The sequence below is a fragment of the Ictidomys tridecemlineatus genome, chromosome 4, assembly GCF_052094955.1.
Source record: "Ictidomys tridecemlineatus isolate mIctTri1 chromosome 4, mIctTri1.hap1, whole genome shotgun sequence".
Classification (NCBI taxonomy): Eukaryota; Metazoa; Chordata; class Mammalia; order Rodentia; family Sciuridae; genus Ictidomys; species Ictidomys tridecemlineatus.
The window spans coordinates 205,702,332-205,715,480 of record NC_135480.1 but is presented as its reverse complement, the minus strand read 5'-3'; the positions used below and the strand labels follow the sequence as shown (position 1 = coordinate 205,715,480).

The following is a 13,149-nucleotide window of genomic DNA, read 5'->3' as shown; positions in this document are numbered from 1 at the left end:
AAAGCGTATGGCAGAACACACCTGCCAGTAACAGAGTGAGGTCAGCAGTCCCCTCCGACTCTGGGTGTATTCCGCCTCTTGTCTGTGCCCAGCCTAATGCACCACAATCACCCTCCTGGTGTGCGTCTGCACTTCCGACCCCAGGACTCCAGCCTTGGGTCCTTCTCTCTGTGGTTTCACAGACCTCCCTCTCCACACCGTCCAGCACCCTCCAGGAGACAAGGCTTTCCTAAGCTCACTCTTTTTTGGAGGGGAGGCAGGTACCTGGATTGCACTCAAGGGCCCACGACCACTGAGCCACATCCCCAGACCTATTTTGTGTTTTATTTGGAGACTGGGCCTCTTGCTTAGTGCTTTGCTGTTGGATTACTGTAGCTTTATGGAAGTGTTAATATCTGGTGAAGAAATTCCTCTCAAACTTTTAAAAAATTACAAGCAAGTTTTGCATGTTTTTCTTGGATGACTTTTTAAATTTTTCTTTAGTTGTTGATAGACCTTCATTTTATGTATTAATAAGCGGTGCTGAGAATCAAAGCCAGGCTCCCACAGGCAGGCCACTGCGGAGCCCCGGCCCAGCCTTTGTCTCCCATGTTCATTTTTGTCTTTTTAGTGAATTTTCTTTTTCTTTTATATTTATTTATTTTTGTTTAGTTTTCGGCGGACACAACATCTTTGTTTGTATGTGGTGCTGAGGATCGAACCCGGGCCGCACGCATGCCAGGCGAGCGCGCTACCGCTTGAGCCACATCCCCAGCCCTTTAGTGAATTTTCTTGGGTTATTCTGCTTTGTGGTGCTGGGGATCTATCCCAGGGCCTCGCGTGAGCAGCAGCCCTCTCCCACTGAGCCAGCCCGTCTCTGTCACATGTTTAAAGCATGGCTTTCTTGTCAGAATGGCATTAACTCTACTTAATAAATGTTTTTATGATATTACATCTTCCTATCCTAGCCTTTTTTTTTTTTTTTGGTCTTTTGGCAATTTTAATTATCAGATCCCATATACTTTTTTGTTAAATTTATTCCTAAATTTTGCTGCTTTTATCATTATCATGAGTGGATCTTTATTTTATTAATTTATTTATTGGTTCCAGGGATTGTGCTAAGTTGTTTAGGACCCCTCTAAATTGCTGAGGCTGGACTTGCAGTTACAATCCTCCTGCCTCAGCCTCCAGAGCCGTGGGAGCCTGGGATTACAGCAGCTGCACCAAGCATGACTGGAATTTTAAATGTCCACGTCTAACTGGTTGTTATGATTGACTTTATTTTGTTATTTTTATTTATTTTTGTGGGAGTACCGGAGATTGAACTCAGGGGCACTCCACCACTGAGCCACATCCCAGCCCTATTTTGGTTTTATTTAGAGACAGGGTCTCACTGAGTTGCTTAGTGCCTCACTTTTGCCGAGGCTTGGCTCTGAACTGGAGATCCTCCTGCCTCAGCCTCCCGAGCCGATGGGCCACGATTGACTTTTAAAGCGTTACTTTGTATCCAATCGCTTCACTGAGCTTCACACCAGTTGTTCTTCCTTCTTCGGGACTCTAGTCTTCATGCCCTTTCACTTTCCCATTAGCTGGAGGGTGTTTGCCTCGCAGAGCCGCTAGAGGGCGTCCGCGCCGCGGCCCTAGCTCTCAAGCCCGGTGCCAGGTCCCCTAACCCAGCCAGGAAGCGCATCAGAAAGGCAGGATTCCGGTTCTGCCTGCTGAATCAGATTCCGCACTTTAACTAGATCCCCCAGAGGTCCGTAAGCACTTTGGACCAAGAAGCAGTGGTCCAGAAGGTTTCCATTCCAACTGGGGAGTTCTGAGGACGGCTGGGGCTGTCGGGTTCTATCAAGTACTTTTTCAGCAGCCATCTAAAAAAAAGGTTTTCTCCTCCTTTTTGTAGCTATCATGCATTTTGGGGCTCAACTTCCCACCTCTGCACCAGCCCTGTGTCCCAGGACACGAGGCCACCCCATAATCTCCAAGCTGCTCTTTCTCGCTTCCTCATTCCTGTCTCTCCAGGGTGGCGGGAGGCCAGGCTGCACTGGGCTGGCCTTGTGCCTCAGCTCCTGGTGGCAGGGCACACAGTGGCCGCCAAGCAAACCTCTGACTTAATCCGAGCTGCCATTCTCTTAGGGTTCAGCCTGGACACCCCGACTCCTCTGTGGATGGATTTTAATCTTGGAAAAAAACAGGGGGTCATTCTCAAGACCACAGCTAACGCGATCCAGGCACCCGATACAAGAGCACCTGTGTGCAGCTCTACATCTGTCCGGGGGTGGCAGGGTGGCCTGATCAGGGCAGCCCTCCCCAAGTGGAGACCCAGCCAAGCCCCAAACACTGGGCAACACAGGTGGAGACAGGAGAGCAAGCAGAAAGCTGGGTGCAGCAGAAGCTGCAAGGCCCGCAGGGAGGAGGGGAGCCATGACCTAGCTCCCCGGAGCTGCGCAGGCCACTGCTAGAGCTGTGTTAGCCAACAGAGTCCCAGAGAGGGGCAGGGCAGGGCAGGACGCCGGAGCCCAGCGGTGGGCAGATGTTACTGCTTGCCCTGGAGGGGCCAGGGCAGCGTGAAGCTCCGAACAGGGCATCATTTTTGTTGACTGAAACTAGTAGCTTAAATTTCTGGGCATGGGCTCAGCGTGGCAGGCCCTGTCTCCTGGCACGGTGCAGGGAGGAGGGCCCAGCCAGCCGGGGTGGGGAGGAGGTCTCCTCCCTACTCTCCCCTGGGAGTCCACACTGGCAGCTCCATCACCCAGCTGGATGGAGGTAGGGGTGGCTGGAGGTGCAGCATCCTTCCAGATGGCTCTGAAGACAACATTGGTCCCTTTGATGATCTCCTAGGGACAGGGGTGAGACAAGAGTGCCAGGAGGCCCCAGGAGGAGACACAGGGAGACAGGCTCTGGCAGGTCCTGTCCCAGGGTAGGTCTGGGCTCTGAGGCCACCTTAGGTTAGGACACTGCCTGAGCCTCAGTGGGCACTGATGAGGGCTGAGGCCCAGCCACAGTCTGGAGGGCTGCAGAGTCCACCTCTTCTTTGTCCTCTGTGGGCGACAGCTGGCCACAGGCAAGGAGCAGTGTCCACAGAAGCAGGGCAGCCGGGCCCCTTATCCCTGGGACTCCTGGTGTCCCCGCAGGAGCTGCAGCCTCAGGGGAGGTAGAGGGCCACCACAACATAGATGACCCAGCTGGTGGACACGAAGACCCCAAACAGCAAGCTGAAGAGCACGAGCGAGCGGGCCTTCCGAGAGGCCTCCTGGGCCTGGATGAGATCGCCCCTGCCCAGGGCTGCGCGGGTCTGCAAGACAGGACCAGCGCGGGGTGAGCGAGCCCCAGGCCTCCCCGCACCCCTGGGGACAGGCCTGTTCTACAGACTGAAAACAGACACCCCCAGGAGCTCAGGGACCACAAGCCTGCAGAGATAGCCCGGTCCCTGCCACTCCGCAGCCCTCAGCCTCATCTCCCGCCACCTCACAGCCACCCAGATGGGGTCCTCATGCCGCCACCCTGCATATGAGGAAAGGCTCTGGGTGGCAAAGTGACGCACAGGGCCTCCACCGCTGGGGTGGAGCCAGAATCAGGCAGGCCAGTGCCTCGGGGTCCGGCCTCCAAGCTGTCCTGACAGCTGTCCCCTCCCTGTAGTCCTGGCTCGCTGATGACTGGGGCCAGACAGCAGAGCAAGGCCAGGGCTATGACCAGGTCAGCCTGGAGCACTGGCCCCCAGGGGCTTGTCTCTATTGGAATGTCCCAGTGTTGGCATCACTGAATCCCCAGGGCCTCTTTGCAGGACATATGGTCAGCAATGTCACGAGGAAGGAGGGAAGACTGTGAGATGGAGGGCGGAGGGGCAAGGTGATGGACCGCAGCCCAGAGGAAAGACGGTGGTGGGGGGAGAAATGGGGCTGGTGGGTGCAGAGGGTGTGTGGATGGACTGACGGATGGATGGATGGGTGGATGGATGGGTGTTAGCAGGTCATGGTGGGTGGCTGGAGGGATAGGTGGGTAAACTGGGCAGCCAGATAGAAGGATAGATGGAGGTGGAGGGACAGAAGAGTGGACTTCACCACCTGTTAAAACACAAGCCACCACTGGGGGAACACCTTGGGCCTTATCAATCATTCACACCTCCGTTGCGATTTTTATTCTTTGTTTCAAGACAGGGTCTCGTCAAGTTGCTGAAACTGCCTTCAAATTTGTGATCCTCCTCCCTCAGCCTCGGAAGCTGTTGGGATTACAGGCATGTGCCACCATGCCTGGCTTTTGGATTGTTTTAGCAGAATTTTCCAGAGTAGATCTTGAGCAGTGGGGGACACAGACAGGACAGGGGAGGAGGTCCCCACACAGAGATCCCCAATTCCCACCCCTCCTGAGAGATACACCAGAGGCCCTGTTGCTGGGAGAGGGGCCTGCAGACCTCCAAGGGCACTGACTGCAGGCTGCATGCAGGGAAGGGCTGGGCCCACCCCACCTACCTCGTGGGAGTACACAACCGCGATCAGCCCAGTGAGAAAGCAGCAGAAGAGGGTCACCAGCACCGACTCCATCATGTAGTCCTTGGGCAGAGGCCTGTGCTCCACTGAGGGGGGTGCTGGCACAGCAGCCAGAGGGCTGTGGTACTGTGGAAGCAGGGCCACAGTGGTAAGGGAGGCCACCAAGCCCCAGACATGGTCCCAGCCTCCCCTCCACTGGGGACGGGTCCCTGAGGGGTGCCTCTCCTTCCTGCACCCTGGCCGCTCAGCCCCAGGGAGTCCTCTGGGCTCCCCTTCACACACTCCTGGTCCAGGCTGGGGCGACCGCCACGTGCCCCCACCGCAGCCCCAGCTCTCTCACTGGCAGCCGGGGCTGGGCTTTTCTTTAGGGAAATCTCCGGGGTGGGCCCCCACGGGTCGCGCCAGCCTGGGCCTGCACCTGGCCCTTCCTCCCGGAGACTCCTATTCACCCCTCAGAGCCCAGCGCGGGCTCCCTGGCGCGGGGGCCTCACCCTGGCCCGGCGCCCGGGTCGAGGGGCCGCGGGGGGCTGAGCGCGGGCGGCGCGGGCGGCTCACCACGGGGAAGGGGTAGGCGGCGGCGGGCGGCGGGAAGAGCGGGCCGGGCGGCGGGTAGAGCGCGGCGGGCGCGGGCTGGAGCAGCAGGGGCACCTGCGGGAAGGGCGGGTAGAGCGGTGGCGCGGCCTTGGGCTCGGGCGGCGCGTAGGGCGGGGGCTCGGCCTCGAAGCCGATGGGCGCCCCGCCGCCGGCCGCCGTGGGCCCCGGGCCGGCCGGGCGCTCGGGCTGCGCGGGGGCTGCGGGCGCGACCTGGGCATCCCCGGGGCCCAGCCCGCTCCCCGCCGCCGCCGCGCCCTCGCCGGGCCCGCCGTCCTCGGCCAGCAGCTGCGGGCGGCGCGGGAGCTGCGGGAGCGCAGGGCGCTCGGGGGGCGCGGGGCTCCGGGGCTCCTCCGGGGCTGGGGGCGCGGGGCCCCGCGGGTCCTCCGGGTCTGCGGGGCCATCGCCCCCTTTCACATCGGGACCTGGAAAGAAAGGAGGCTGTGAGCCCCAAGAGGCCACCGGGCCACTTGGGACTCTGCCCCTCACGCCCCGAAAACGCAGTCCCTCCACGGGGACGAAGCAGACCCTGCCCCACGGTGGATGTGCCAAGCGCCGGGTTCTCTCCAGCAGGGTCTTTACTCCAAGGGCAAGGAGCCCCTGAGCCCTGTCCCAGCTGCCAGGATCAGCCAGGGCCTCGGCTCCAAGACACCCACAGCCCCCTGCGCACCACCTCTGGAGTCTGGGCTTGGCCACGTGGTGTCTGCGGCAACGGGACATTGACGGCTTGCAATCAGGACCTTTAAACCGCATCTCCAGACGACCGAGGGAGGGATGGGGAGGCATGGGACCTTGGTAGTGGAGCATCCTGGAGGATGAAAACCTGGGGAGGGGTGGGATGGCCGGGCAACCTCGGGAATGTGCTTACGGGCCCTCTCTGTGCATTTAGAAATGGGGAAGGTGGTAAATCTGTCCAGCTGGCTACAATGAAAAGCTCCACACACCACCCGAGGGCACTGGAAAGTGAACAACCACAGGCAGATTGTGGAGTCCACGCTCAGAAGCAGCTTCAAGAGCAGAGTTTCAGTTTTCCAACTCTTTCCTTCCAAGCTCTGAGCTCCAGCCCGAGTCACAGGATGGGACATGCAGCAGAAGGGGTGACTGAAACTTCAACAGATGACCTGTCATTCCAGCCAGAGGAGACAGGGAGGGCCCTTGCAGATGGAAAGAGCCAGAAAAGGGCATCTCCTACTCCTGTGTGGAGCTGGGCAACCAACCTTTTTGCTCAGGACTTTCTTAGATTTACCTGGCAACTCCCGATTCTGGGCAAAGTGGGATCCTCATCCCTCCAGAAGGAAGCTCCCCAACCTGGGCTCACCCTGGCTGCGGTGCAGGGGAGGAACCCAGATCTACATAATGACTAGAAACCCAGGAGCAAAACAGGCTGTGGAGTGAGCCAACCAGGTGACTGTGGCAACCAAGAAACCAGCATTTCCAGAGCATTCTAAAGGCACCAAGAACCTGCCAGTGTAATATTCACCACATCCAGGGCAGATCCACGGTCATTTCCATATAAAATAGAATTAGGAAAATATGACTGATCCTCAAGGCAAAGATCGTCAATAGACGCCAATTCTGAGATGACCAGAGATTGGACACCAGGACCTAGTGTCCAACATACATCCGTCTGGGATAAGTTCTCAGCAGAAAATTAGAGTTTTGTGTTGTTGTTGTTTAAAGAACTAAATGGAAATTTTGAACTAAATTCATAATTTCTGAAATTAAAAATGCATTGAGGGCTGGGAATGTGGCTCAGGCGGTAGCGCGCTCGCCTGGCATGCGTGCGGCCCGGGTTCGATCCTCAGCACCACATACCAACAAAGATGTTGTGTCCGCCGAGAACTAAAAAATAGATATTAAAAATTCTCTCTCTCTCTCTCTCTCTCTCTCTCTCTCTCTCTCTCTCTCTCTCTCTCTCTCCTCTCTCACTCTCTCTTTAAAAAAAAAAAAAATGCATTGACTAGGGCTGGGGCTGTAGCTCCGTGGTAGAGCACCTGCCTTATACGTGTGAGGCCCTGGGTTCCATCCTCAGCACCACATAAAAATGAATAAATAAAGATATTGCGTCCACCTACACCTAAATAAAAAATTTTTTTTTAAAGTGCAATGACTGGACATCAATAGAAGCCCTGAAGAAACAAACGGAGTCAATGAACTTCAAGACAGACCAATCAGAAGAACGGGGGGAAAAACTGAAAAAACAATTAACAAAGACTTGGGGACTGTGTGGTAATACCCACCAGGGCTAGTGTGCCTGGGGAAAGTTCCAGAAGACATTTTAGGGAAAATATTTTTGAAGAAATAATGGATGCAAAATCCCCAAATTTGGTGATAGGTAAATATAAAGATTCAGGAAATCCAAAAAGGGACTCCATGGGGGAAATTATGTTAGCTCCATCATCATTAAATTTCTCAGAATTAATGATAATAACAAAGCTATGAAAAAAAGGCAGAGGATGCCAGATCGTAGGCAGAGGAAGAACGAGAGAGCCCTGCACACATCTCCAGGAGACCACAGGGATCAGAAGACAGTGCGTCAACCTGTGCTGAAAGGAAAGAGCCGCCAACACAGAACCTGATAGCTAAAGAAAAACCGGGCGCGGTGGCACACGCCTGCAATTCCAGCAGCACGGGAGGCTGAGGCAGGAGGATCGCAAGTTCAAAGCCAGCCTCAGCAAAAGTGAGGTCCTAAGCAACTCAGTGAGACCCTGTCTCTAAATAAAACTCAAAACAGGGCTGGGGTGTGGCTCAGGGGTTGGTGGTTGAGTGCCCTTGAGTTCAATCTCCAGTACCAAAAGAAAGAAAGAAAACACTCTCCAGGAAAAGGAACGCTTGAGCTTCCTGTTGCATAATAAATACATCACCACAAATAATACTTATTAGCCCACCGTTCTGTCCGTCAGGCCCCCTCAACTTGGGGTGTCACAAGGCCAAGATTATGATATAAGGCAGACCAGGCTCTTATCGGTCAGTCTAGGGAAGAATCCATTTCCAGGTTCATTTGGGTTGTTAGCAAAAATCCAGTTCTGTGTGCGTGAGGCTCCTGTTTCCCTCCTGGCTATCATCCGGGGCTCATTCTGTAACCAGGGGATACTCTCGTTCTTCTCACATGACTCCCTCCATCTCTTCAAAGCCAGGAAGGGCACATAAATCCTTTTCATACTTTGAAATTCTGTCTTCCCCTTCTGCTACCAGTTGGAAATATTTCTCTGCTTTTTTCCCCCTTCTGTTCTTCTTTGTGTAGCTGGGATCGAACAGAGGGCCTTGCGCACTCGAGGCAAGTGCCCTACCACTGAGCTGTGTTCCCATCCCCTCTCTCCAATTCAGTGGGTCAGGAGCACCCAGAAAAATCTGTTTTAAGGTTAACTGACTTGAGCCTCCCATAACATCTGTCAAATCCCTTTGTAGATACTGAGATTAGTGTTTGATTTAACACTCTCCAGGAAAAGGAATGCTTGAGCTTTCTGTTGCATAATAAATACATCACCACAAAAATAGTAGTTAAACAATACTGATATGAGATTAGTGTTTTATTTAACCAGGGGGTGGGAATCTTGGGGGATCATCTTTGGAATTCTGCTTACTGCAAGTAAAACAAAGACAATTCTCAGATGAAAGAAAACGAAGAGACTTGCCATAAAAGAAAGAGCCAGGTGTGGTGGTGCACGCCTGTAACCCCAGCTGCTAGGGAGGCTGAGATGGGAGGATAGCAGATTCAAGGCCAGACTGGGCAACTTTGTGAGACCCTGCCTCAAAAGTAAAAAGGGCTTGAGATGTAGCTTGGTGCAGAGCACTTGCATGGTGGCATGCACAAGACCCTGGTACCATCAAACAAACAAAAACACAGACCAATATCCTTCATGAATAAAAAGAAAAAAGATCCTTAATTAAATAGTTGCATGTCAAATATTAAAAGGAACACATGGGCTGAGAATGTGGCTCTGTAGCCAGGTGTTTGGCTGGCATGTGTGAGGCCCTGGGTGTGATCCCCACCATTAACTCCCGCCCCAAATCACAAACAAACAGGACCATGCAAAATAGGTTTGACATTTGAAAATCAGTCAGTATATTAGAAGAATAAAGAGAAAAAATATAGAATCATTTCAATGGATGAGAAAAAAGCATTTGGCAAAATCCAATGCCCATTAGCAAAGATACACACATGAATTTTTAGCAATAAGAATAGTAAGAACATACACAAATTGATAAGGGGCATCCATGAAAGAAAACCATTAAAGGTAAAAGACTGAATTCCTCCATCCTCCCCAAGGTCAGAAACAAGGTAAGGATCACCATTTTCTGACTTCTATTTAACTTGTTCTGGTGTCTTGACCATAGCAATAAAGCAAGAAAAAAATGTATAAAGAAGTCTTACCACTCTATGATTCAAAGATCTCAATAAGAAAGTAGGTGAAATACATGTAAACCCTTCACCAAAGAAGATATTTGAATGGTCAATAAGCATATAAAAAGATGTCATTGTCATTAAGGAAATACTATAAGAAGACATCACCACACGCCCTTTAGAATAGAAACATTATATGGGGTCTTTGTTGCCCAGGCTGGCCTTGAACGCCTGGGATCAACTGATCCTCCTGTCTCAGCCTCCAAGAAGCTGGAAATATAGGCTTTCACTCCCATGCCCAATCCCAGTTAAATTTTTAAAACAACAAAACTGACCTTAGCGTATGTTGGGAAGGGTGTAAGATAACTGGAGCTCACACACAACTGCTGGTGGGTAAGTGAAACAATATCACCACTTTGGAAAAAACTGGACACTTCCTTCAAATGTTAAACATACCTCTACCATATGATCCAGCTATTCCACTCAAGATATTTATCCAAGAAAAACATATGAACACACAGATTTGCTCATGAATGTTTATATCGTCTCCAAACTGGAAACAACACACATATCCAACACACATAAAAATGCATGGATAAGTCATTTGTGCTGTCTTCATACATCTGAAATGGACCCCAGTGATTCCTGTTTCATGGAACTGGTGCTCTTGGGGAATCCTCCCCTGGAATCGGGGCTGCACGCATGACTTGCTCATGAAGAGGACCCAGCTGAGACAGGATGTCCCTGCTAAGGGTAGGGGTCTTTGTTTTTGGTACTAGGGATTGAACTCAGGGGCACTCCACCACTGAGCCACATCCCCAATCTTGTTTTGCATATTATTTAGAGACAGGGTCTCACTGAGTTGCTTAGCACCTTGCTTTTGCTGAGGCTGGCTTTGAACTCTCCATCCTCCTGCCTCAGACTCCGGAGCCACTGAGATTACAGGCCTGCACCACTGCGCCCATCTACGAGTAGGATTTTAAAAGCCTGTGGCTTCTCCTCACTTGCTCTCCGCTCTTGCTTGGTGTTCCCTCTCTTTCTGTTTCTGGTAACTCCAAGAGGAAGCAAGGCTCTGTGAGAAGGCCCACGGGGAGGCCCATTTTGCATGGGTCCTCACTCCACAGCTCAGGAGGAACCAAACCTGCCAACACTCAGATGAAGGAGTTTGGAAGCAAAGCTTTCAGCTCCTCCTGAGTCTTGAGATGAGCACCAGTAGCTGGTGAGGAACTCAGAGGCCAGGTAGCTAGCTCAACTGTAGCCAGATCCTCACCTGTAGAAACTCTCCAGTAAACACTGCTTATTGTTTTAAGCTTTAAGTTTGGGAGTAACTTGTTATGCAACAACAGCTTACTGATACAACTTCTTAGCAATCAAATGAAAATGAACCCTTGACACAATGTGGGTCTATCTCCAAATCATTATGTCAAGTAGTGAATCCAGCCAGGGGCACAGACCTGCAAGCCTGTAGTCCCAACTACTCAGGAGACTGAGGCAGGAGGATGGCAAATTTGAGGCCAGCCTCAGCAACTTAGTGAAATCCTGTCTCAAAATAAAAAATAAAGAAGTCTGGGAAGGGCTGGGTTGTGGCTCAGTGGTAGAGCATTTCCCTGGCATGTGTGAGGTCTTGGGTTTGATCCTTAGCACTGCATACAAATAAATAAAATAAAGATCCATTGACAACTAAAAAAATATTGTTAAAAGATGGGTTCTGGGGATGTGGCTCAGTAATCGGGCACTTGCCTAGTGTGTATGAAGCCCTGGATTTCATCCTCAGAACCATAAAATAAAAATAAAAACAAAATGCTTGCACACTGGGGCTTGACCTCTTGTGTTGCTGGGAATCTGCACCACAGCCAACCTTCCCGCGGGGCCAGGGAGGATAAGGTACCCCGAGGATCACCTGTAAGGATGAGATACCTCAGAGGATCCCCTGGCGATCCCCAGACCACCTGCCCAGGTGAGCTAGCCCTGACAAGCAGGTGTGGCACAGGAGTGAAATGCTCTGAGCCCTCGTGTCCCCATCTGTAAAGTAAGGATAACATTAATAGTAATTTTAAATACTATCAGTGGGGCTGGGGCTGGGGCTCAGTGGTAGAGGGTGGCCCCGCATGTGTGAGGCCCTGGGCTCCATCCCCAGCAGCAAGACAACCAAAATAACAGCCAACACAGACCAGGCTGCTCCCAGAGCTCCTCTCCGCTGTCCTCACCTGTGAGTGCTTCTGTTTTTGTGATGGCATTTCACAGTGGGGCGCTCAGGCTCCTAGCAAGAGCCTCAGCGATCCCTTCTGGGGTGTTGTCACAGGAATGTCGAGACCCTGCCCCAGTTATCATAACAGAAACCACAGTTTCCTTGGATCCCGCCAGGGCAAATACCTGGCCCGATGGCACCGAGATAGGGCCGCAAAGTAAATAAATCTGCGGGCGGCTGGGCCTGGTCTGGGGTTCTCAGGTTTTGGACACCTGAGCCTGGGACATCCCAGCCAGGAAGGGAGGCCTGGGCTACAGCCTGGGCTGCAAAACGGGGATGAAGTTAGGGTCTTGGAGAGACCACCAGCCTTCGCTGCCACCCTCCCGGCAGCATCCCCTGGCTCAGGTGGCAGATGGGATCCGGGTGCGGTCATCCCAGCTTCTGCAGGTCAGCGGGGCCGGAGGTGGCAGTGGAGGGCATCAGGGCTCCGCACTGTCCCGCCACCACCGAGGGCAGGGGTCTCGTTTCCCGGCTCGGCCCCTTCAGTGCTGGCCGAGGCGGAGCCCTTAGCGAGTGTGCCACCTTCCTCTGCCGTCTTCTCCGGGCCTCCCACCCGCCTCGCGCCTCTCTCGTCTCTGCAGCAACTCGCCCGCGGGCTCTTCACCCCCATCTTCCTCCCTCTCTCTCTGTCCCCCTTTTCGGGGTCCCATTCCCCTGCTCTAGGACTTCAGCCTGGCCACGCATGAACAGGGTCCCCAGATGCAGGACGAACAGGGGACGCTGGGGCGGGTGGGGAACGCGCCGGACGTGTGGGGGGGAGGCCAGGCCAGAGTTCCCGAACTTTCCACGGAGCATCCCGGTGCCCCCCGCCCGGCCCTGGGCAGGGATTCCGGGCGCCCCCTCCTGTGCCCTCCCGCACCCACCGGGCGCCCTGCGCCCGCCGCGGCCCTCACCTGCGTCCATGGCGCGAGCGGCGTCCGGTGCGCGCGGGATGCGCTGCTCCCCGCCCGGCGCCTCCCGTCGGGCCGTCTCGGCTTGCGGCGCCGGCTCGGGTTTCCTGGTGCCGGCAGCGCGGCCGGTTAATAATTGACCGCCTTTGTTTGCCGACGGCTGTGTCAACACTTGGCTCCTTGCACCCCGCACCCGGCGCTCGGCCCCAACCTGCCTCGAGGTCCGAGAGCGCCGCGGCGGGCCCCGCAGGGCGGCACCGTCTGCGCCAGGACTGCGCTTTGCGGAGTCGGAGGGGCCGGGGTGCTGGGGAGGCCAGCGGCCCAGGCGATTGCCCCCATGAGGACTGGGGGAGGCCCCCAGGAGAGGGACGTCGGGGCTCCCCGGTCCACCCAGCCAGCCAGAATAAGGTAGAAAGGTGGATTTTCATGTGAAATTGGAGATTTAGAACATTGTGCAGGAGACTTCCCCTCGAAATGTACCCGACTGGGCACCTGAAGCAGATCCCAGTCCCATCATCTGGAAACACAAATAAACAACTCTCGCGCCAATTTTTTGCATCCATAGCTGAACGTGTAGGTATCGAGGAAGATCCCCAGGAGCCGAGAATG

The 13,149-nt window shown here is 54.0% G+C and overlaps 1 protein-coding gene across 1 annotated transcript; it reads right to left on the bottom strand.

Annotated features, from left to right (window-relative positions):
• Positions 1–1,239: 1,239 nt before the first annotated feature.
• On the bottom strand, positions 1,240–12,814 carry Prrt1b (proline rich transmembrane protein 1B). The gene is made up of 4 exons (XM_078048490.1): positions 12,544–12,814; positions 5,022–5,482; positions 4,449–4,592; positions 1,240–3,274 (listed from the first exon to the last, which is right to left on the bottom strand). Exons 1-4 carry the CDS (start codon positions 12,551–12,553, stop codon positions 3,125–3,127), a joined length of 765 nt encoding a protein of 254 aa, XP_077904616.1. The 5' UTR covers positions 12,554–12,814; the 3' UTR covers positions 1,240–3,124.
• Between the last annotated feature and the right edge of the window lie 335 nt (positions 12,815–13,149).

Bases quoted from the DNA above. Each gene is read 5' to 3' on its own strand.
- Prrt1b (XM_078048490.1), bottom strand. The intron at 4,593-5,021 runs GTGAGCCGCCCG...CTGCTTCCACAG, and splicing joins CCGCCTACCCCTTCCCCGTG to TACCACAGCCCTCTGGCTGC. The intron at 3,275-4,448 runs GTAGGTGGGGTG...CCTGTCTTGCAG, and splicing joins CGGTTGTGTACTCCCACGAG to ACCCGCGCAGCCCTGGGCAG.